Genomic DNA, 24,381 nt, shown 5'->3' with positions numbered 1-24,381 from the left:
CTGCCCCGGGCGGTGGGACGCCGGGTTCCGAGCCGGCCCTCTCCTCCGTGTGCCGTCTGAGCGGGCGCTGGGCCGGGGCCTCTGGTGAGCGCCTCCGGCGGGCCGGGCCCTTTTCGGGCCCCCAGGCGAACCATTCGGCCCCTGCCCACGGGCTGGCGGCCTAGCGTGGAGACGCTAGGTCGGTCTGACTGGAGGCGTGACCTGGGCCAGCGCTGGCCTCTCTGGCCTCCGCCCCGCCGTCCTGAGCAGCGGGGTGGCTGGGTGGGGGCTTGCTGAGGTTACACCTTGCTCCGACGGGTGGGAACACCAGGCCCCGGGGGTGCCCTGGGTCCCAGGTTCCTGCAGAGGCCAGAGGGGAGCACTCCAAAGGCCCTCTCTTTGACGGTTGTTTCGTACCCGATTGGCCTTCTGACTGGCTTGAGAGTTGGGCCCCTGCAGCCGTCTCTGGGGACTTGGACACCGAGACAGGGATGGGGCCTTTTGACCCCCGACTAGTGCTCTTCCGACAAGTACCACCTTCCCCTTTCCCCCATATGTAAACCATCGTTGGAGGAGGTGAACCACAGAATCGGGGGGAGGGTGCTGGGAGATTTCAGGGACCCTCTGGTCAGCGGTGGTCCTGAACTTGCTTCTGCCTAGGGAGCCTAGAGGTGGGCACTGTACTACCCGTTCATCCGAAAGGCTCAGCGCCAGCTGCTGCTCTCTTGGGGACCCTCACCCAGCGGCCGCTCCCACTTCTGTTGAAAGGAGCACTCTGGCAGGTGTGTTAGGGTGGAGCTGGGCCCAAGGCCAGGGCGCCTTTGTTCTCGCTGTGGATGGTGGTGGCTTTTCTCTGCCCCAATAACTTTTTTTCTCAAGAGGAGACTTTGCTGGGCTCCCTGGTGCACCCAAAACGCATCTTTGAGATTCTGATGTTTGGAGTAGGGGCTGATGTTTTCATAGCTGGGATATAACTCTTCCGAGTACTAAGACATGAGCTGCTGTTGTACGGCGGAGGGAATCACTGCAATATTAGCTACATGTTTTCCTGAGCGGTGTCCTGTAGGACTGCTCCTCTGACCCTGGGTGGAGTGGAGATGGTGGTGATTCCCCCCACCCCCACCCGGGGAGCTGTCCAGGGCTGACCTTGACCTTTGGGTTCCCTGCCTGGTCTGCAGTGGGTGAGGGTACAGGATCTGAGATGGGGGATGCTGAAAGGCCCCATTTTCTCTTGTTGGTTCTTTTTAAAGAATAATTGTATTGAGGTATTCACACCATAAAGTACACCCCTTTAAAATATAAAGTTCATTGGTTTTTAGTACATTCACAATGTTGTACAGTCATCACCACTAATTCCAGAACATTTATGTCACCCTCAAAGGGACACCTATACCCATTAAGGAGTCACTCCCCTTCATCCCCATTTCTCCCCTAGCCCCAGGCTCTGGCACTGCTAATCTATTCTCTGTCTCTATAGACTTACCTATTCTGGACATTTCATATAAATGCAATCAGACAAAACGTGGCCTTTTGCGTCTGACTTCTTTCACTTAGTGTCATGTCCTCAGTATTCATCTACCATGTATCCTGTGTCAGTACTTTGATCCTTTTTATTGCTGAATGCTATTATGTTGTGTGATTGTACTACATTTTATTTATCCATTCATCTGTGATGGTTAATGTAGGTTTGTCTGCCTTTTGTCTAGTATGGATAATGCTGCTATGAGTATTTGTGTACAAGTTTTTCCTGAGAACATGATTTAATGGGGTATTTACCTAGATTTTCTGGGTCATTTGATAACTAACTTTTTGAGGATCTGCCAGACTTTCTCTACAGTGGCTGTTTTTTGTGTGTGTTTTCAAAGATTCTTTTGTCTGTTCTGGCTGTTTCACATTTTCCTATGAATTTTAGGATCAGTTTGTCAATTTCTGCAAAAATGGTACCTGAGATTTTGATAGCGACTGTTGAATCTGCAGATCAATTTGGAGAGTATTGTGTCTTAGCAGTATTGAGTTTCCCAAACTACGGATGTGGATGTCTTTCCATTCTGTCTTTTTCAATTTCTTTCAATGATGTGTAGTTTTTGTCGTGTCTTGCCCTTCTTTTGTTAAGTTATTCCTAAGTATTTATTATTTTTAGTGTGTGATAAATGAAATTATCTTACCTTTTTAGGGATTGTTCATTGACCTGGGGGTTCCAGTAGATTAAGAGGAAATTGAAGTCATTTTTGGTCTGTTTTGGGGACCTCCTCTAGGCTGGGGTACAGAAAGAAAATTGATTTTGAATACTGATTTTATAACCTGCAACATTGCTGAACTCATTTTAATAGTTTTTAGTGGCTTACTGAGGGTTTTCTATGTACAAGATCTTGCCTTGAGCATTTTTAAACCCTCCTGGCTTTTATAGGAAGAGTCTTGGCCGTGGGGAAGCCCCTTCCTCATCCAAGCTTCACACATTTGACCCTGGCTCTCCCCCAGGAGGACCCCTCGCTGGAGAGGCATTTTAAGGGTCACCGAGATGCAGTTACCTGTGTGGACTTCAGCCTCAACATGAAGCAGCTTGGTAAGAGGAGGCATCTTGTCCTAGGCACTAGGTTATGAGTTCAGAAAGCTGTTTCTACCTGGGAGGTGTGGGGGTAGCAGGGCACAGTGAGGGAGGACCCAGGTGCTTTGTCTAGACTTGCATCTTGTTACACCTGGCCAGCTCTCTGGGCACTGGGCTTTATGAGCTCTGTTCTCCATGTAGAGTGTGAGTGAGGCTCAGAGAGGTTGGGGGCTTTGCCAACATCCCACAGCCTTTAAAGGTTGAACTGGATTCTGGGCTTTTCCCTGCACACCCCAGCTACCACTTGGGTCTGGCCTGTGGAATGGGTCCTAAATAGTGGTTCCTTTTCCTTGTGTCTGCTTTGATTCCGTTGTCCCCGGTAATACGGGAGCAGCTTCTTATTGAAGATCCTACTAGTAAGGGGCTGTGGACCAGACCCAGGTTCTCCCCTTACCTGCTACCCGCATGCTGCAGCTGAGTACCCCTGCTCCGTGGCTGCCTGGGGGTCAGACACAGCTATCATAGCTGTGGCTTTCTCATTTCTGTGGACAAGGTTCCTCCTTCATCCTCTGGTCAAGGTCCCCTGCCAGAGGTTGCTGACCTGGGGGTTGCAGTAGATTAAGAGGAAATTGAAGTCATTTGGATCTGTTTTGGGGACCTCCTCTAGGCATCTGATTGAGTTGAACCCTCTCAATGCCTAATGTGGGAGGAGTACTCTCAGAGACCCCATTGGGATGAGTTTTCTCAGAGACCCCTGTGGTTGTAGCCCAGGGCTGGCATGTGAATGGCATCTGTTGATCTGGAGAGCTGACAGCCCATAGGCTTCCCTGCTCACAGTCACTGGAAGTGTGGCCCCTCCTCATCGGGAGGGACAGGGAATGCTGCTCCCTTGACCCTGCCACCCCAGTGTCCTGGTGGAGGCCTGAGGCCTGCTGGAGCTGAGGGTTATGGAGTCCCTACCTCTCCTCAGCCAGTGGCTCTATGGACTCATGCCTCATGGTCTGGCATATGAAGCCCCAGTCACGTGCCTACCGCTTTGCGGGCCACAAAGACGCTGTCACCTGTGTGAACTTCTCCCCTTCGGGACACCTGCTTGCCTCAGGCTCCCGAGACAAGACTGTCCGCATCTGGATACCCAACGTGTGAGTTGCAGACTGAGAGGGGCTTTTGTGTGTCTGAAGCCCTGGTGCCAGAGCTGTCCACACCTTCGCTCCGTACTGGTCGCAGTGGGAGTTGCTGTCAGAAGCTGGGGCTTCAGTGGGGGCCCTTCCCTCGGGGTTGGGGAGAGGCTTCTGGCTTGCCCCAGCCATCTGGAAAAGGCTCCACCTGCCTTCATCCATGTGGGTGGGGCAGGGGGTGGGTGTAGGCCGCGCTCTGTGCCTGCTGGGGAGGCTCTGGCTCCCTTTGTTGGGGCTTGTGCTCAGGCCTGCATTGACTTTGGGAGGGGCTCCTGAGAGGTGGGAAGAGCGTCCATGTGCTTATGGGCCCTCATGTCACTGTTCTGGGTTTGCTGACTGGATACCTGTGCCTACAGCAAAGGTGAGTCAACCGTGTTCCGTGCACACACGGCCACAGTGAGAAGCGTCCATTTCTGCAGTGATGGCCAGTCCCTCGTGACAGCATCTGATGACAAGACAGTCAAGGTGTGGGCCACTCATCGCCAGAAATTCCTGTTTTCCCTGAGCCAGCACATCAACTGGGTCCGCTGTGCCAAGTGAGCATTGTCCTGCCTGGAGACCTCGGGGCGACTGGGGTTTGGGGGCACAGAGGCGCTGCCCTGGGCCACTGTTTAATATTCCTGAGCCTTGGCTTCCTTATCTGTGAAATGGGAACAGAGGCTCTTAGGTTGTAAGTTGTTGAGAAGCTCCACGAGCTGCTGCATGACTAGCTAGTTCATCCATCGCCAGGTACGGTCGGCTGCCTGACATCTGTTGCAGCCAGAGCTAGTCCACAGGGGCCACTGGTTAGCAGTGCGAACAGTGGCAGCAAGAAGCGTCACTGCCACCACTGTCTGTTTCCATCTGTCTCTTGTAACGCTCCTGCAAGCTGGGGGTTATCATTTCTGTTTCACAGTGAACAGTGCAGTATCTTGCCCCCAGGGCACATGGTGACTTAGTGGCTGAGCTGGGATTTAGTCCATGTCAGCTTCTTAGAGGTGGGTTTTGCTATAGACTCATCAGGTGGGCACCCAGGCTTCTGAGGAGGGTCGACCCTTCATTGGTGAAGGAGCAGTGCCTTGGGGGCCTTACAAGGTCCAAGAACTGTAGACAGCGATGTGCCTACTTCCAGCTTATTGTATTCTTTTCAGCAGAGATATCACATGTCAAGTGTCTGCCCTGGAGGAAGAGATTGGGGGGTGTCTGGGGATGCTGGGAATCCCTGGGGGTCAGACGTCAGGCACTATTGCAGTGTTGTTCTGGGGACCTGTGCAAGTTACTTGTTCTCCAGGTTACCCAATTCCTTTCTCCTGGGAGGCCCCTGATTACCTAGGAGGCCTCACTGTCAGACTCCGGAGAGCAGGTGTCTTATTGACTCATTCTCAGAGTCAGAAGTAGACTTGGGGGGCCTGCGAACAGGATAATGATGCTAACGGACGGGTTCCAGCTGCTTTAAATGCTGACAGCACTGGTAGGCAATGTGGACACTGCCAAAGGCCACCGGCAGTGCATGGTGCTGTTCCCTGTGTACTGCTGGGTGGGCACCAGTCTTACCCATTGCCCCGAGGGAAAGCCCCTTGCCCAGGGTCACTCAGGGTCAGAGCAGGGCAGGTGGCCCTGGCTGGTTTCAGTGGGCAGTGCACGAAGGTGGCTGTGGAGGACAGTGTGTGGTGCCTGTGACCGTGTGTGATGTTCTCCAACCTGGTTCAGGTTCTCCCCTGACGGGCGGCTCATCGTGTCTGCCAGCGATGACAAGACTGTCAAACTGTGGGACAAAGCCAGCCGGGAGTGTGTCCACTCATACTGCGAGCATGGCGGGTGAGTCCGCAGACCTGCCCTCTACCTGCAGCGCTCCGACTCACGACCTGGGTGTGCACAGGCCCAGGGGCCTTCTGTGGGGGCTGTACTTCTTCCTGTGTGGGTGGAAGGCTCAGCCTCACCCTCGCCTCCACATATAACAGGCGCGCTTGACCTCAAAGCATGTCTTTTTTGGGGCCTCCCTTTTCCATTCACTTTCTAGTTCACAGAGTTGGGACACGTTTGTCTGAAAGCAGTTGAGCCCTGATCCCCAAAATCATGTTAGCGTGTCACTTCAACGGTGATGACTCTATCAGTGAAGGGCTTATCAGGTTCTTGCGGTGGGTGGGCTCTTCACATGTGCTGTGCCATCACGGCAGTGGGGGGCCTGCCCTTGAGCGGGGACTTAGCCATCTTGGGTTCCTAATGGACCCCAGCTTCTGCCCTCCTCAGACTGGGAGCCCAGGTGAGAGGTCTTCCTGGGCTGGCCATGACCCCAGCCTGTCTCACTTGTGGGTATACGAGGAGATAGGTGAGCTGGCGGCCCTGGGGCCCTGCTGACCCGGCCTGGCCTGCCTCCGGCTCTGACTCTGAGAGCCCTGGAGCAGCCGGCTGCCCACTTCTCTGCTGGTACACGAAGCTGATTGATGCTGGGACTTGCCCCTGACAGTCCACCTCAGGGCACTGTAGCTGCTGTTCTCCACCCTCTCCTTGTTCTCCCTGGGCCACCTGATAGTGAGATGGGGCAGAAGGGAGGTCTTCTGGGTTGAGGGGGCAGTCGAGCAGCGGGGAGAGTGCTCTGAGCCAGAACAGCCTTCCTCTAGCACGTGCTCCCTTGTCTTTCCAGCTTTGTCACTTACGTGGACTTCCACCCCAGCGGCACGTGCATTGCTGCCGCGGGCATGGACAACACAGTGAAGGTGTGGGACGTGCGGACACACCGGCTCCTGCAGCATTATCAGTGTGAGTGTCCACGAGCAGCTGTGGTGGGACTGTGTGGGACCAGCTGTCTGGCTCATTGCTGTGGTGCTTAAATGGGCCTGAAGATGGCCCTGGTCAGTGGGGTATGTCCCAGGTATGTTGGCTTCAACAGGGGTGGGTAGTCTGTGGTTATCTTGGCATGGAACCTTGGCCAGGAGATGGATTGTGTTGCCTCCTGGCATCTATCACACCTCGTGGGCCCATTCATGAGTTGGCAGTCATATGCATACTGCAGGGCCAGATGGGGAGTGTCTGTGGGTCTCTGGACTGGGCTCCTCCCAAGGGCCACTTCTCAGGGGCAGCCCATGCCACTCCCCTCCAGGGCCAAGGTGACAACTCTTGACCTATGGTGAAGGGGGCAAGTCTGTCAAAAGAGGTCCATGTTGCTGGGACTTTGGCCACCCAAGGTCCCACTGTGCCCCTCACAGAGGTGGAGCCATGAGCCAGAGGGAGGGTCAGCTTAGCTAGGCACTAGCCTCAGGGCAGCCCAGGGACTGTGTCCCTGCTGCCATCATAGCCCTTGGAAAGCAGGCAGTAGGCATTGACATGGGCCAGTGTCAGGGTGCAGGTGGGCGAGGGTCGGGAGCAGACTGGGGTGTGATTAGCGTGAGACAGCTGTAGGTGCTGGGGTCTGGGGCTCTGCGAGAGCAGGCGCAACTGGGCAGGACCAAGAGTCACCTGGTGTGGGCATGGGGCACAGGGCAGGGAGCTGGGGAGGGGCCGCAGGAGGGATGGGGAAGCAGGCGGGTATGTGGGCTAAGGTCTTTTGAAGACCTGCAGCCACTGGCTTGGTACTAAGTTAAAGTGCATGGACTCACTTCCAAAATTCACACCTGAAAATGGGAAGGTCTTTTCGGGGCAGAGGTTTGGGGCCTGGTTCAGAGCTGTTCTGTTGACGCCTCTGCAGCTCCTCCTGGCGGATGTTTGAGGACGGCACTTTCTTGGGGTAACTGAAGTGAGCAGATTTCCCAGAAGGGGGAGTGGGTCCTGGTCTTGCAAAGCACGGTGGAGGGTGCGCTCTGCAGCCAGCCTCAGCCAGCCTCAGCATTCCTGGTTGTGTGACGCTGGGCAGGTCACTTGATGTCCTGGGCCCTGGAACATGGATGGGGCCTGTCTCACAGGTGGTGGTCCCACCAAGCACTTGGAGGTGCCGACACCAAGCAGGCCCCAGGTAGGTGTGCATACTGTGCTGATGGTGCTGGGTGAGTCCCAGTCCTGGGGCCAGGAGGCAGGTCTGCCACCTGCCCTTTTGGTTGAGGCCCGCACTACCCTTCACCACCACCAGGTGGCAGGGGCCAGCCGCAAGAACCCTTGTCTCCCCACAGGTTCCTGGGGTTTGTGCCTGATGCTGCTTCAGAGCTTCTAGAACCAAGCAGCAGTGGGGTCTGCCCTCTGCGTGGAGCCCACACTTCTCCCTCCGCACCTTCAGGTGCCTTTCTCCCACTCTGGGCTGGGCTGGGGTGGAGAGTGGGCCCGCCTGCCCAGCTGGCTGGGCTTGTGGCAGGTGGGTGCTGAGTGCTGGAGGGAAGGCCTCCTTTGAGTGGGGCCAGGAGGGAGGGCTTGCACAGGGAGAGAGGGGCAGGGAAGGCGGTGAGGCAGCGCGGTGGTCAGGGGTACCGGCTGTTTGCTGTCTGTAAAGGGGATGGGGATGGTGGTCAGGCCTCCCTTACAGGGTTTGTGAGGATGTGAGGGAGAACCCATAAGGACTCTAATGCAGTGCTGGGGATATAGTTTGTGTCATGTGGGAGTTGACACTGGGAGGAGAGAGTCTATAGGTGACCCTGGGAAAGACCAGGTGCTCCTTTAATGGGTCAGCAGCCTGGGCTGATGTTTGCAAGCAGCAGGTACCCATGAGGGGAGGCCCTTGAATGCCAAATTCTGGACCAGATCCTGAAGATGCAGCCTAGCCGGCTCTGCTGGGTCGGCTCTGGCACTCGTGTGGGCATCAGAGAGGACAGTAGTGCTGAGAGCCCTCCTGGGTAGGAAGCCTGGAAGGAAAGGTCCACAAAGCAGACAGAGTGAGGGGGGCTCCCTCCCCCTGCCCTGGAGGGCAGAGCCCCGGGAGTAAAGGAGCACTGACTCTAATGAAGAGGGTGGTCAGGAGGTGGAGTGACATGGAGCCGCCAAGGGGAGGGCGTTGCAGGGGAGAGGCCCCGGGGTTCCTGAGGGAGCAGGCTTGGCAGTGGGTGGGGTGCCAGGTCAGTGACCGGCAAGGCTAGGGACAGGCTGGGTGGCCTCAGACAGCGTCAGGGCCAATTCCTGAGGAGACCTGCAGTGCGTGAGATTGACAGGCTCTGCAGAGAGATTTCAGTGGGTTTCTGCCACTGTCCTTTTCTCTAGTGAAGAGCCACTCAGTGAGTCTGCAGCCTCTTGTTCCTAAGCCACCCCTAGTATAGATCTGAGGCTTTGGGGGGCTTGGATACCCCATAAACAACTGGGTTCCCCCACGTGCCCTGCCCAGTGCGTGATGTGTGGTGGGTACTTCCAGGGCAACAGACATATCCCACCCCCTCTAGGCTCACCCTCTGGCTCAAGGAGAGCCAAGCAGATATGCCTCATTGGCTGGGGCGCGCCCTCACCCTCTGTTGCCGGAGGGACTGGCCAGGTCTGCTTGGGTCTGGTGGCTTCTCTAGAGAGCTCCGTGCCTGAACCTTTGTCTGAGGGGCTCTCCAGCCCTGGAGGAGCAGCTGCTCCCCATCCGCACAGGTGCATGGAAGCTGTGTGGAGGCTGAGTCCTCAGGAAGGGCTCCCAGCCCTCTGGCAGGAGGCACCTGGGCTGATTTCTGCTTCTGAGCCCTAAGAAACCCAGGGGAAAGTTTTCAAGGACACAATGACTTGCAGTGTCTCCTGGTGGCCGGATGAGCACCAGGCACTCCTGAGTCGGCTTTGGGCATATGAGGCTGATGGGCTGTCCTGAGAATCTGGTTCATGATTCTGCAGGGGACATTCAGCTGCCCTATGGTCACACTTCGTGGAGGACACTTCCTGTCCTGTGTGGAATGTGGCTTTGCGCTCCAGCAGGCAGCTGGTGCCATTGGCTTCAGGCAAGGAGTTTCTTGGCTCTGGCCTGCCACTGTGGGGAGCAGTTCTGATTTCCCAGCTCAACATGGAGTCTGGGGGGTTGCTGGGCCCGGGAGTGCCAGTCCTGTGGAGGTGTGTTGGGCTCCATGTGCTCCAAGCCCACAGTAAGACTTTGCAAACACCGTTTCCGGAACCCAAAGCATACTTTGCAGTGTGTAGGCACATGCAGGTCCGTCATCTGGTGACAGGCCTGGGTGGCCAGCAGGGCAAGCTGCTCCCCATTTCACAGGTGGGGGTTTGAGGCTTGTCCACGGCCGCATAGATAAGAAGCTATGAATCTGGGTCTCCATCTCAGGGCCTTTGAGTTCATCGTCTGTCCACTATCCCACACTGGGTCCCTTATACTGTGTGGGCTCTAGCCATTTACTTCCCCAAGGCCCCTGGGAAGGCTTGGCCTGGACCCCTCCAGAAACTCCACTTAGAGCTCAGAGTCCCAGGTGCTCTGTCTGCCTGTCCTTAGCACATCCCTGGAGCCCCACCCTGCCCCAGCTATGGTCACAGAGGGTTTTAAGGCAGCTGTGTAGCCAGCCAGTAGGCAGGCCTGTGCCCTTTGCACGGTATCTTGACCCAAAAGTGTTGCTAGGGGGCGGTGCACTGTCCTACCTGGTCTGGCCAGCTTATTGAGCCATTACCGCCATCTCTAAGTGGGCAATTTATATGACATTTGCAAAGAGGAAGTTTTTTTTTAATCTATTATTTTCTCTAAGGTATTGTTGATATACACTCTTATGAAGGTTTCACAAGAAAAACAATGTGGTTATTACATTCACCCTTATTATCGAGTCCCCGCCATACCCTATTGCAGTAACTATCCATCAGTGTAGTAAGATGCCACAGATTCTCTACTTGTCTAGCTGACTTACTGTCTTCCCCGTGACCCCACAAACACCATGTGCACCACGTGATACCCCACAATCCCCTTTTCCCTCCCTCCCCACCCGTTCTCCCCCTCCCCTCCCCTCTGGTAACCACTAGTCCCTTCTTGGAGTCTGTGAGTCTGCTGCTGTTTTTTCCTTCAGTTTTGCTGCTTTGTTACTACTCCACAATGAGGGAAATCATTTGATACTTGCCTTTCTCCGCCTGGCTTATTTCACTGAGCATAATTAATACCCTCTAGCTCCATCCATGTTGTTGCAAATGGTAGGATTTGTTTCTTTCTTATGGCTGTATAGTATTCCATTGTGTGTAGTACCACATCTTTATCTATTCATCTATTGATGGACACTTAGGTTGCTTCCATATCTTAGCTGTTGTAAATAGTGCTGCGATAAACATAGGGGTACATATGTCTTTTTGAATCTGAGAAGTTGTTTTTTTTTTGAGTAAATTCCTAGGAGTGGAATTCCCGGGTCAAATGGTAGTTCTATTTTTAGTTTTTTGAGGAACCTCCATATTGCTTTCTACAGTGGTTGAACTAGGTTACATTCCCACCAGCAGTGTAGGAGGGTTCCCCTTTCTCTGCATCCTTGCCAGCATTTGTTGTTCCTTGTCTTTTCTATGTTGGCCATCATAGCTGGTGTGAGGTGATATCTCATTGTGGTTTTAATTTGCATTTCCCTGATGATTAGTGATGTGGAGCATCTTTTCATGTGCCTGTTGGCCATCTGAATTTTTTCTTTGGAGACATGTCTGTTCATAGCAAAGAGGAAGGTTTTGAATGTCCTGTGCTGCTGACATCAGAGCACCTCATTGTATGAATCCATAGCCCTTTGTAAACGCAAAGCCATGTGTCACTGGGAGGGTGCATCATGACAACCTACCCTGTATGAAGGGGGCCAAGCCCTTTGTTGGAAATGGTGGGGGGGCTTGGCCCTGGCATGGACTGCCCCAGAAAGTTACCCCCTACTTGGGCACCTGGGGTTGCTCGCTCTGGATCCCTTGGCCAGTTTGAAGCCCGTTGGGCAGTGGGCCAGGTTTGGTGAGGGCTTCTACATGCAGAGGTGTGTGGGCAGAGTAGATCATGGGTACCCAGGTATCTCTGTAGGCCACTTGCTGCCCACAAGCTGTGGCCAGTTCTCAGTAGCATTTGCAGCAGCCGCAATCCCAACCTCTCTGGACTCCTGGTAACCTGTAGAATCTTGACGTTGGTATATATCTGAGCCTAAGTTGGAGTCCCTTGTTTGGGGTAGAGGTGGGGTGGGGGAATAATAGCCAGGGGCCCACAGCTGCACCCAATGGCAGTCTGCCATCTGTTATCACTGCGTGGAAGTAAGAGAGGCCTTTAGCTTGGGGCTTGAAGAAACGTGGGTTGTTTGTGAATAGTCACTGCTCAGGGCTTTGTGACAAGAGGCTCATCCTTTGTGCGGCAGCCCAGTCTGCATAGGGGACTGTCATGTAGGGATGACTGTCATGAGGAGACCTCCCTGGAATGGCCTTAACTGCCCCTACAGAGCCAGCAAAGCTGCCCCAGGCTGGCAGGGGCAGCGGATGGGGCAGGAGAGCCAGTGGGGGGAGGCGAGGAGGTCCTGGATCTGGTGCATCCCCAGTGGCCCGGCATGCCTAGCTGAGCCCTCTTCTGGAGTAAACATCTCCGATGACCCCACCCAGTGAGGAGGCCTTTGATATTCCTGCCATTTGTCGGTGCTCGGCTTGTGGGGCCCTCCTCTGGGGAAGAGGCCCTCCCTTGGGTGGGTCTGGCACGGTGGGAGGTCTTGATGTGATGTCCATGCCCTGCCCACTGTTGGTGGGCTAGCTGTGTCTCAGCTGGGGTGGGTGGCGCCGATGCCCTGCTGGCTGCCAGGGGCTGCAGAAAGGGGAATGGCGCGCCCTGCATGGCTTGGAGGCAGGTGTGCCTGAAGCGGCATTTAAAGAGGCCCAAGGGTAGACTGGGGTGTGGTGAGGCCCTGGGGACTGCTTGGGCTTTCCTGCTGTGGTGGAGGGGGAGACTCGCCCGAGGGACTCAGCATGGATTCTGTCCCCCTCCCACCCCACTTCACTGCCAGTGCGAACCCGAACTCTGGAGAGCGTAGCTGGCCGCTCAGCCTGTAGAGGCACTGGCTGAAGGACCTGCAGGACCACTATGGGCTAGACATGCTTTCCTGCCCCCGGGCGGAATGTGCTCTTGCTGGGGGCGGGAGACCTTCACTTTCCATCCTTCACTCTGCTGTGTGATCATAGTGACTGGATCCTGATGGTCACACTATTCTGAGAGTACGTAGAATGACAAGTCCCCTGTCCCTGTCCTCCCTGCAGATGAGCCCTGTTCCCCATCTGTAGCTTCTATCCCCGCCCCTCCTCGGGCCTGCACACTAGGTGTGCCCCTCTGCGCATGAGCAGGGACAGTCTCCCTCTGTGTGTTACTAATGTTCTTTCTGCTCTGGCTTGTGGGTAGTGCCCATTTTATTCCTGCTGGCATCGGCTATGGCTTTATTCCTCTGCACTCCATGCCCCAAATTTTGGTAAACACTGAGGGTGCTGGCCCCCTCCCCCATGGCCTCGAGTGTGGGCAGTGTGCCAGGCTGTGGGGTCTGGCCTCTGCCTCCAGGAGTTGGCTGTGGAAACCCTGTGAGCCCTCTCCAGGCTGTCCCTTAGGGGAGCTCCTGCTGCCTGGAGTGGCCGGGCATAATGCTGTGTTATGTAAGGCCCTGGCTGCTTTCCCTAGGTGTGCTTGGGACCATGTATCCACCCTCCCAGGGGCATTAGCACTGCAGCCAGGCTGGTGTCTTGAGGGGTCTGTGCAGCCACGGGACCTGCTGAGGGCTGTTCCGTGGTGGCTGCATTCACTGGCCCACCAGTGGCCGGGAGCCTCAGAGTGCCAGGACGAGGGGTTGGCTTTAGAATTTGCTTTTACATGTTCAGCAAGTCTGCCTTGGCAGCGTCATGGCTGTCTCAGCCCCACGGGGTCCCTCACCAGGCCTGTGGTGATGGGTACAGAGGCCCTGGCATCTTCTGCAGCTCCTCTGAGAAGCTGTGATGCAGCTGGCGCTCACACTGCCATCCCTGGTGGCTTGCTGGGGCACCGCATCCACTCACCCACTGCCTTCTGAGTCTGCCCAGTGTCAGGTGCTGAGCCGGGAGCTGAGGACCCACACAGCCCCTGCCTGACACAGCATGCAGTCTTGGGAGAGACCCAGCCCCGAATCCAGCTGCACATACACGCAAGCCTGCTGTGAAGAGCATGCTGCCCGGCAACTCATGGTGTTTCAGAAGGACAATCGGGGGGCCCCAGTGGGCAAGTGACACTGAGCAGGGAGCTTCAAGGTCAGGGGAAGACATGGACAAGTCTCCCAGGCCCATGGGGAGCAAGGGGTGGAAGGGCCAGATCTTGGGGAGTAAGAGACATCAGGATGGACAGTGGGGCTTGGGTTGAGGCAGTGGGGAAAGGGTCATGGGTGGGGTTGAGCCACTGACTGGGTAAAATCACAGGACTGGCCTGCACGGGATGCTGGGGGCAGCAGAGGGTACCCAAGGGCTCCCTCTGTGTAGAGGCCTCACAGGCTTAGCCTGGCAGCAGCCTCTGAAACACCAGCACTTGGGTGCCATGTATAATAGGGAAGGAGAGACAGGCTCAGTGTGGCGAGGTGCTTACTCAGGGTCACAGGGAGGACTGTTGGGGAGACGGATTGGAACCAGGCCTGCATGGCTCCTGAGGGTGCTAGCCGTTGCTCTCCTGCCCCCACATGCAGGGGCATCGCCTTGGCATTTCAAGGGTCTTGTTTTCTATTTGGTTTCCCTAAGTAGCAGTGAGGAAGACAGATTGAGCCCGAGGCTGAGCACTCTGGTTTGCTCTGCTCAGCTGCTCAGCGTGGCGAGGCAGGTGGAGGGATCGCTGGATACGTCTGGCCTGCCACGTGTGCTCCCACCTGCACTTCTCCCCTGTCTGCCTTTGGCTCGGGCTGAGTCTCCCCCTGTCCTTAGATCGGGACAGAATCCTAGGCTGCTCTCCTAGGAAATCCTTGGGGGTCCCCACGGCTCCTCTGAGCAGCGGCTACCCTGTGCTGAGCCTCCACTGGCCTTAGTCACCTGCCTTGAGGCTGCAGCTGGGCTCTTGGGCCTCCAGCTGTTGCCTGACCAATGTCCTCTCCCTAGTGCACAGTGCAGCGGTGAATGCCCTCTCCTTCCACCCGTCTGGAAACTACCTCATCACGGCCTCCAGTGACTCCACCTTGAAGATCCTGGACCTCATGGAGGGCCGGCTGCTCTACACGCTCCACGGGCATCAGGTGAGGGCGCCAGCCTGGTGTTGAGCGGCATGCAGTGGCCAGAGACCTGTTCAGGGCTGGGTTCACCTGAGGTGGCCCTGCCCTTGGAGCCCACTGGGGGTGGTTCCTGCATCCCCTCATATCCTGAGCAGTGGGGTGAGATGCAGAAACAGGTTTGCTGCCCACAAGGCCTGTGGCCTCCAGCAGAAGTGTGAGGCCTGGTGCTGTAGCTGAGGAGGGAGGACAGGAGTTAAGTTGGAGGCGGTCTGGACATCATTGACAGACCTCCCCCGGGGGCCAGATGGAATCTGTCCCCTTGTGACCTCAGGCATCCCTTGATCCAGCAGTTGGGCAGAACCTGGAAGCCATGCCCTGAAATGCCATCAGGGCCTCCTGGGGTTCTGCAGAGACTGACGCCTCTAGAGACAGAAATAGCAGGTATCTCACAGAGGCAGGCATGAAGGAAGGAGGTCTCCCTGCACATTAGTTGGAGAATGCCTGGGATTGAATCAAGGGAGCTCCTCTCTGAGTGGCCTCACCAGGGCATCTGGTGGCCTGGGCTCCCTGGGCGGGCAGGCTGTGGTGAGGTGGGCTGCCTGCGGCTTCCTGGCAGCTGGCCTGGATGTGGGCCTCACCCCCAGGAGGTGTGAGCTGTCTCCTGCTGCGAGTAGGCATCAGAGTGTCTCCTGTTGGGATGCCACCTCCACACCCAAGTGGGCCAGGAGGCCTGGACCAGTGCGTTTCAGTTTTTCCCCCCTCCACCTGTGAGCAGGGAGCGGGCAGGCTGGAGAGTGGGGATGGGCTCTCGAGGCTGGGGGAGGCCCTGGGTGCGTGTGTGTCTTGGGCTGGCAGCCAGATGTGAGGTGTCTAGCCCAAGGCTCTCCGGATCCCACTGCCCACTGAGGTGGGGCACATGGGGGCGTTGGCCATGGCTTGGCGTAGGGTCATAGGCCTTTCCTGCTTCCTTAGGACCTAGTGGCTGCTTGCTACCCTCAGCACATGGTGACTCTTGTCCTCCCCGTTAGGACCATGTTTGATGTGCAGGACCAGTGGCCTGTCCCCCCAGGGACCGATACACTTAAGTGTAACACATGGCCGCTGGGGTGGGGGGACCACTGCCCTTGATGTGAGCTGCTGGGGAGCCCCCTTTGTTAGCTCTTTGGCAAGCCAGCTATTTAGACAACCCTGAAACCAGTTTGGGTTTTATAACTGGGGCCATTTGGAAACCAGGAAGCAGCAGCTATACCCAGAAATGTCATGCAGACAGGTGCACCCCAGCAGTCGCCGAGGGCTTGTTCTCCTTTGGGAGGGCTCTGGAACGGCTGCCTCCTCAGCCTGAGAGCCCTCGCTGTTCCTGGCTGGGCGGCAGCACGCACAGAGGACCTGTTTCCGTAGTCCTGCAGGAGTGAAACCGCATGCTGCACGGCTGCTGTTGCACATGCAAACGTGGGGACTAGGCTGAGGGGCGGCTGGTGGGAGGGCTCACACAGCCTGTCTGTTGGGCGCCGGTGCCCAGCCTCCTGAGGAAACACCCCAGTGTTTGCAGGAACGGCCAGCTCTCACCCTCCTGGTCCTGTTTTGGGAAAACCACAGGCGATGTGTTCTGAGCTCTAAGAGACTATAGTGGGAGGAGAGGGCGTGGGCATTGGGGTCAGAGTCCAGCTGTGCCTACTACCCTGTGACACTGGGCACGATGTTGACCTTGCTGAGCCTTTCTCACCCGTAAGAACACTCCTGTATCTGCCTCCTAATGGGCAAGGATGTGTCTGTGTCACCCAGCTCCCCACACAGTAGGTCCTCACAGATTAGGACCCCTTCAGCCCCTGAAAAGTGATCCCATGCTGTGGGTGAAAGGCTGTTTTTGTTTCTGTTACGGGCTTGGTGCTGGCACCGTGGGTGGGTAGGCAGTGTGTGCTGGGAAAATGGAGCCATTGGGGGGGGCTCTGATGACTGGGCCTTAGTTGATGGGCACAGCACCGTCACCATTGGCTTCTCCTCCAGGATGGGGGTCCCCATCTCCCCACCTTCCACTCACCCACGGGTGGGGCCTTTCGAGGGCCGATCTGGGTCTCCACTGTGTCTGTGGTCTTGTCACCTCTCCCAGGACGTCCTCTTGCTTCGGCCTCTCTTGTCACACAGCGCCTGGAACTTGTTCCCTGGTGGATGGCTGCTGCGACTCCCTCGACCCACCTGTGTGTGCCCCACCAGCTGCCCTGAGCGGGTTTGGCCTGCTGCCCATTATTGGTTCTGCCCATCAGGTTGTCTTCTCCAGGGCTTGACTCCTGGAGGGTGGCACTGGGCTGGCTGGGGTGCCAGTGGCCTTCACAAGGCTCTGAATGTCTTCTGTGGGGATTTGCGCAGTACAGCTTGCTGGGTCCGGGACAGGCTTTGGGGTGTCTGGCTGCAGGGGATGCCAGGGAAGGGCTTTCTTACCAGCTATAGCTGCCATTCAAGCCTCGTGCCCTGAGCGAGGCCCCCATGGCTCTGTGTAGCAAGTGAGGGGGCAGTGTACTAGAAATCCAGATTTATTTTTCTGTCTTTTTTGAAACATAATCTCGAGCCATGCTCATTTGGTTTAAGTCCCCAGAGCTATTTGGGAGAGGATGGTGGGCGGGATGTGGGTGGGAGTTAAATCTGGTGTTTGTGGCTGTGCAGTTAATGTTCGTGTCACCGCGGAGCGACTGAACTGCACAGGAACCCATGGCACATGGTTCCATGTGGCCCCAGCTGACCCCCAGTGCAGTGAGCAGCCATTGCTGAGGGCCCAGAAACCCAGACTAGGGCTGCTGTCTGCGCCCAGGCCTGTGCTGGAGACTGGTTGTCCTGACACCACAGGCTCAGAGCGTGGGGTCCACCGATGGTCCTGGGAGCCGCCATGCCAGGGTAGGCAGGGGCCAGCCCGCGAGGAGGAGGGGCGGCAGTGTGGCAGAGGGGCTTGGGGGCATGTGAGCCCTCATCCCTCGTTCCTTGGAGTGTTCTGCAGCTGTTGGGGGACCCTTTCATCCTGGGGAATTCCTTCGATGCTTGGGAGGCTCAGACCTGGCTTGGACGGTTGGGCACCTCCTGGGAGAGGTGAAGGGACATCAAGAGGGGAAGGAGCTCATTGGCTCTGACCCAGGTAACCAGGAGGCCAGCTTGGCCCTCTGTCCCCGGCCAGCAGCCCAGGGTTGGGGCTGGGAGTAGGTGTCCTCGGCCGTGGTTGGGAAAGAGCATCGGCATTCTTGGGCAGCAGCTCCTCCCAGAGGCCACTCCTTGTGCACGGGGCACCCCTAGGACACAATAGGCAGCCCCCGGCGGCCCCTGGTAAGCAAGCGCGTGTGGGAGGCCCCCCGGGTGGTGGTGGCGGTTGCGGAAGAAGCGGTCTTCTGGGCTGGATTGCTGTTTTCTGCCTGAGCACAGGGGTCAGAGGCCACAGCACCCGCACCTGGGGCCTCTTGGGCCTTGGTGCCCGTGTCTGTTTGATGGCCACTCTTCTTTCACCTCTGACTTGGGCATTCGTGTAACATTCCTTTTTATTTGCTAGCAGCCAGTGAAAAGCATTTCAAAACCCTTGCAAGGGGTTGATGGGTGGGAGTACCCACCTGAGCCTCTGCTAGCACAGCTGTGTGGACACAGCGGTCAAAGTTCAGGCATGCAGGGGCCTCAGGGAGTCAGCTGAGGGGTGAAGACAGTGGAGAGGTCTGGGGTCTGCGGGGTCTAAGCACTGAACGCTCCTTTGTTTTTTAAATTCTCTCCATTGACACTTTGCCGTTTAAGAGTGAAGAAACCAGACTGTGCAGGTCCCTTGGGACTGGAGGTTGGCAAGGCAGGGTGGGTGTGGTGAAGTGACTGAGTGTGGGTCCAGCCAAGCTCAAGGGCCAAGTGCAGCTAGGTCTGGAGGGAGAGTGGAGCAGGAAGCCAGGCTGCATCCAGCACTCGTGATGGTCAAGCAGGGTCATCTCATGAAAGACTGACAGGCCAGAAGCAGAGAGGGAAGGAGGAAGGGCCTGGTTGAGCCTGTGAGATGTCCCTGCCAGTGGGCCAGGCCTGGAGCCCGATGAGGGTCAGGACCTCAGGCGGGTGGGCACCTCTGGAGATCGGGGCAGGTGGGCTTCACATTGAGGGAGGCCCTGCCAAGAGCTAATGCCCAGAGTCATACCAGGAGTTGCTGCAGAGGTCCCTGGGCTTGTCTGAGGGAAGAAATGACTTGGCAGCACCCCTGCCCTAAGCTGGTGAGCTAGGCATCAAGCGTGACTAGTTAACAGGAGGAAGCTACCGTGTGGCCAGGGTGGCCTCAGAGACACCAGTGCACCCAGGCCCCGAGATTTGGAAACTAGAAGGCACTCCTAAAGATTGCCGGGCTGAAGGGAAAACTGCAGTGGAACTCAGCACTTGGTGGTGAGTGACAGTGAAGATACAGCCTGTGGGGCACTTCGGGGATCTGTCTAAGGTAATCAGGCCAGTTTGGAGCCCCCAGCAATGCGACTTAAAGCCAAGAGAGGTTGGAAATCACTGAAGAGCTCAATGCAGGAGCCTGAGGAAAGAACGTGGACAAAGAGAAGAGCTCGCCAAGCTCACAGTGCTGGAGGAGCAGCAAGCGGCCCAGCGGGGCTGGGATGCTGGGGAGCGCAGAGGGCGAGGGCTCGCCCTGCTCAGGAGGGCCTGGGTTCCCTGGGGCCCTGAAGAGACACTGACTGGCAGCAGTGGATGGTCCTGATACATGCCAGTCCCTTCTGGCTTTTGTGCCCAGCAGAGCCGAGGGCCCACTGTTCTCTGGGTGCCCTGAGCTGCCTTCCTGGGCCATGGGTAGGCGGGCAGGAGTTTTTGTGGAAGGCCGCTCTTCCCAAGAGCACCGAGGTGCCTGGCACGGGAGCGAGCGGGCCTCTGGAAGCAGGGTCTGTCGGGGAGGACTGTGGGCGCCTTCCCCAGAATTGCCTGGCACTTGGAGCCTTCTGGGGAGGCTGTAGCACTTCTGACCTGGGGGGCCCCCCCGGCACTGCCCTCTGGTCCTGGCTGCCCTGCTGAGTCACATTCTCCAAGTCTGCTGCCACTTGGCCTCCAACATCTTGCCCCCACCTGGGCATCTGGTGGTTGAGTGACAGTAGGGAAGGAGGTAGATCCACGAGTATTTGGTCCCGTAGCTGCTGTGCCTTCCTGGGGGGGCGGCTCCCTTGCTGGCCTCTGGACGGGCAAAGGGCCCAGCTGCCTTGACACGCCACATACGCTCTCCTCTTTTCTCTCTTGCCCGATTTGCTTTTCCTCAGAATGAAGATAGCTTGTTGTTTTGTTTTTCTGTTAGGGCAGCAGTGCCACATACTTGTTAAAAAAACTCAAAAGGCTGGGAAATTACAAAGACTTCCAAGAACAAAGGAAAGGTCACCTGAGATTGCAGCCCCCAGGTCCGTTAAGCCTTGGTTGCCGTCCACCTGGAAGGGAATCGGGGTGATGCACGATCTGCCCCCACCCTGCACTCAGGCCCTGCACAGGCAGCCCCGATGCCTCACAGCTGGCATCTCACACGCACTGATGTAATGGATATTGCTCCCGCCAGCAAGAATGAGTCCCCTTTGTCCTGTTGGGTGGCTGCACAGGACTCCAGCTGCTGTGGTTCCCAGCCCCCGCGGCCCAGCTGCTAGAGATGCTGCGCGAGGCACTGGTTAGGCTTCTCAGGTGCTGCTCTGCCCTCTTGGGCTCATCGCCCTCAGGCAGGGTAGACATGCAGACAGCATGCTGAAGAGCCGGTGGGTTAGTGCAGGTGAGCGACTCTGAGCCAGCCGGAGTGCCCTGCGTTGGCTGGCCTGATGCTTCCTGTCCCTGCCACCATGGGCCCCTGGCGGGGGAGGAGCATGGTAGATTAGGGAAATGTGGGTGGGCCCAGGCCCAGGGGCAGCTCGGCCTGCCTCTTTGGGACCATGCTCCATGACCTTAGGACCCCTTTCCTGCCGACAGCTTGTCGGTCATCGCCAGCACTGACTGGAAGGTGCTGCCCAGCATCCCTCTTGTCTGTGTGCTGCCGCTCCTGTCAGCCCCACTACCCGAGGCCCTCATACTGGGGCTCTTGCTGTTCCCTGTGCTGGTCTGGAGGAACTGTGGTGGCCTTTGTGACATGGCCATGCTGTCCTCATCTGGGAGAGAACGTCTTTTTTATCTGGTTTTGCCTGGGGAATGCCAGGGCTGCTGTACTAAAAGCTCGGCAAAGAGGAAGAGATGGTTGGTGGGTGGTGGTGTGCTGGACAGATCTTCTGTGTGCACCTTTCTGGGATGGAGCTCAGGCTTGTGGGGAAGAGCCCTCTCTTTACTGGGAGAACATGCTGCCCTCCTCCAATCCCAGATGTGCTCCCTGGCCCTCAGAGCATGGCCTGGCATCAACCTTTGAATAGTCACGTGGATGTTCAGCAGCTGGGACGCCAGAGTGGGCACATCTCCTCCCAAAGCCTGGGCATAAGGATAATGACGTGCACATTAGAGGGATGTGTCATGGTGCTTCTCTGCCCAGTGGCTCCCCCCTGGGGCTCTACACTTCTTTGGTCAGCTACTGGGTGTGTGGGAGAAGCAGGGTCTGGGTCAGGGGACCGACTTCTGGTCCCAGTGCTGGGCCTGGAGCAAGTCAGTGTACCCTTCCAACCTCCAGCTTCTTGTGAAGTGGGGGTGGTGATGCCAGCTCAGCAGGCTGCCAGCATGGACTGTCCTGCACATTCCCCTCTGCCCGGAAGCAGTGGCGCTCAGGTCTGGGCACCACTGGTCCCTTGGCCAAAGGCTGGGGTTGGCCGTGGGCCAAATGAGGCCTTCAGCCCTTCCCTGCCGCTGCTAAATCAGGAGCTTCTGATTCCTTTTGCCGTGACCTTTGGTGTTCTTCTGTGTGTGTTCTCCTATAGGGTCCAGCCACCACTGTTGCCTTTTCAAGAACAGGGGAGTATTTTGCTTCTGGAGGCTCTGATGAACAGGTAAGTAAGGAGTGGTCCCCACTGATGCTGGGCTGAGCAGGGCAGGTGGCCCATGCTTCTGGGCTGCCGGGTGTCACCAGCTTCCCCCATTGAGGCTGAGCATGGGGTGGAGCGCTCAGACCCGGGGCCCTTGCCTCCCAGGCAGGTCTCCTGCAGGGCTGACCCCTGGCTAAGCCAGCCTGGGTTGTAAGGAGTCTGAGCTATCATTGCCATGAAGAAGTTAAGACAAAGCTTCCCAGTAATTTCTTTTTCCTAACTATAAGTGAGTAATTAAGTAACTGTTGGATACCCACTGCGGCCCGGTAATGTGGGCAACACGGTAAGAGGCGCACACCCCACGTAGCCTCATGCCCGCCCTGTGGACAGGCCCTGGCCGCACCACTCTATGGGTCAGGACACCAGGTCTCAGCCTGGAGCCCGCCTTGGGGCCTGCGCTCCGTCCCTGCTGCCCTGGGCTCCCCGGCCTGCTCTTGCTCTCTTTGTGGGGCCAGCCTGTTCCGACTCCATGGCTGCAGGGAGGTGACGTGAGAAGGTCCCCTCCTGCTTTGTTAGTCCTTGCACTGAGGCTTTCTGCCTGTCAGCCCAGGCGCCTCCCACCTAGACTGCTAGCACCTGTCCCCAAGTGGGCACCCTGCCGGGCACCTGGGAGGCTTTGGGGCATTGAAGATCCCACCGGGCACAAACCTTTCTCCACTTTCCCACATGAACTGCGTCTCCCTGAGGCAGTGATGGGGTGGCTGCTGGAGCCGCTGTTGACCTGGTGGGCTGTCTGCAATGTTCACCCCACTGATGTTGGACCTCACAGCTCTGCCCAGCCCGGGGAAGTCCCACCAGCCTCCAGTGAGCCCCCACCCCAGCCCCACGGACCGATTGTGGCTGCATCTCTGTTAGGCGAGCAGTACAGCCTAGATGGGAGACAGGAGGTGTCTTCCCACACCAGCAGCAGTTTTGCCCTTCCTGGAAGAAGGGGAGGCCCCGAGCTGGGCCTCAGCGTGGAAGCCTGGCTCGCTGCTTAGAAGTGAGATGATAGAAGGGAAACTGGATGGCGGTGTCATGCCACACAGAGTCACAGGAAGGGAAACTCACGTGGCACAAGACACAGCCTGGCAGGAAGCAGGGATTCTGTCCTCCGGGCCCTCGGCTCCCTGACGGCCTTTAAGCCTGCTCCAAGACGTTTCTTGGAGAGAAGTTGGCCCCTCTTGTTTCCTGATAGCCCTTCTGCTCCAGGCATGTGGTCCGCAGCTAGACCGCACAGTTCCACGAGGATGCTGGGAGCAGCGTGTATGCGGTGCTCTGCAAGGGGACCAAGGAGATATCCTAGTGCCCATCACTGGGGGGTGGAGAGGAGCCCCCCCCAGAGAACTAGGCTGTTGGCTGCGTCCAGTGGGGAAGGCATCCAGGCCATGTTGGGGCTTCTGTTTGTATGGTTACAGTGGCTTTTCTGTGGCCTCAGTTGACTGCTGGCCCTGTTCCACAAGTGCTGTCATCCTGGAAGTGATCCTGGAAGAGCAAGCGCATGGCTGGCACTCTCCAGCAGGGGTCGCTCTTGCTCCCAGCAGGCAGTTCTCCACTTTGTGGAGGAGCCTCACCGTGAGGTCCTGTGTGGATGGGGATGATGGGTGTGTTCCCCCACACTCCTAGGCGCGGTGTGGGTGCTGAGCCTGGCGAGGTGGGCACTGGGATTGTCCCTTACGCACAGATGAAGAAACTGAGGCACAGGGAGCCACCCTGTTGTGTGGAGCTAGGATCTCAACCCTAGTGTCTGGGCTTGAATGTGTGCATTAACCACGATGTGGCAGGCCAAGGCCACCCTCAGGAGCTCCCATTTTAATGGGAAGACAGGTGGTGAGCATGGCCAAGGACTGATTCTGTGACAAAGCTGGAAGGAGGGAAGGCCTCTGGGGAGGTGGACCCTGGAGCCTGGGACACACTGGCAGGGGACCAGCAAGTGCAAAGGCCTGGTAATGGCACACAGGATGGTGCATCCTGGTGGCGCAGCCACATCTTCTCAAGGCCTGTCCCAAACAACCTGCGCTGCAGGGAGGTGGGTATTAGGTGGGGCCATGGTCCTGCTCCTGGCCCAGAGCTCTGGGAGAGGCCTCTGGGCCCATTTTCGCCATGAAGGAGGACTGGTGAGGAAGAGGTTTCTTTGCCCTGACTCTGTGCTTGTTGGTCTTGGCAGGTGATGGTTTGGAAGAGTAACTTTGACGTTGACTGTGGAGAAGTCAGGAGAGCACAGAGGCCCCCAGCTGTGCTGGCCGGCCCCTCTGGGAATCTGGTAAGTGGCTCAGCAGGTGAGTCCCGAGCCCTGACTGGTGGGCTGGGCCGTGGAGAGCAGCAGTGGGCTTGGGGATGCGGGGGCTGGCCCTTAGGCCAGGCGTGGGGAAGGGGCTCATGCTGTCTTGGCATTTACCAAATAATACTTAGGCACTGTGCTTTTTTCAGATCTAGAATGAACAAACGATGGGAAGAGGCTGCTAGCGTAGATGCTGGGTGCCCAGGGCCCATGCCATTTGGCGGGCGTGTGTTTGTGTGGGTCATGCTCCGGTTGGTTGAGGCCTGAGGAAAGGAAGGACGTGTCTGTGCTGAGCCCTGGGCCACAGGGCTTGCGACGTAGAGTTCCTAGAGGGTGCAGGGCCTGAGCCAAGCTGGGACAGACGGGAAGGGCCCAGCCCTGTTGCTCTCACTTCCTGTGTTTTTTTTTTTAACCATAAAAAGGAAGTTCCTCAGCCACAAGCCATTTTTAGTACCTTTGTTGGTAAAAGGGCATTCAGTGT

At 57.2% G+C, this 24,381-nt stretch overlaps 1 protein-coding gene across 20 annotated transcripts in view; it reads left to right on the top strand.

Moving 5' to 3' along the window:
* The window catches only part of POC1A (POC1 centriolar protein A), a 73,505-nt gene that overhangs the window by 19,115 nt on the left and 30,009 nt on the right, over positions 1-24,381 (top strand). For 10 of the 20 annotated variants that reach the window (XM_073230677.1, XM_073230671.1, XM_073230661.1 and 7 more), the window contains 8 exons: positions 2,387-2,542; positions 3,495-3,666; positions 4,059-4,238; positions 5,392-5,499; positions 6,326-6,441; positions 14,569-14,702; positions 21,536-21,604; positions 23,787-23,882. In XM_073230677.1, coding sequence (XP_073086778.1) covers positions 2,387-2,542; positions 3,495-3,666; positions 4,059-4,238; positions 5,392-5,499; positions 6,326-6,441; positions 14,569-14,702; positions 21,536-21,604; positions 23,787-23,882 — 1,031 coding nt within the window. Of the gene's footprint in view, positions 1-33; positions 85-2,386; positions 2,543-3,494; positions 3,667-4,058; positions 4,239-5,391; positions 5,500-6,325; positions 6,442-14,568; positions 14,703-21,535; positions 21,605-23,786; positions 23,883-24,381 lie in introns of those variants that run through there. The other 10 variants (XM_017672011.3, XM_017672010.3, XM_073230678.1 and 7 more) reach the window with 2 other exon arrangements.

Source organism: Manis javanica, chromosome 3 (assembly GCF_040802235.1).
Source record: "Manis javanica isolate MJ-LG chromosome 3, MJ_LKY, whole genome shotgun sequence".
NCBI classification, from domain to species: Eukaryota; Metazoa; Chordata; class Mammalia; order Pholidota; family Manidae; genus Manis; species Manis javanica.
Note: the sequence above shows the minus strand (reverse complement) of the source record. Positions and strands in the feature narration are given on the sequence as shown.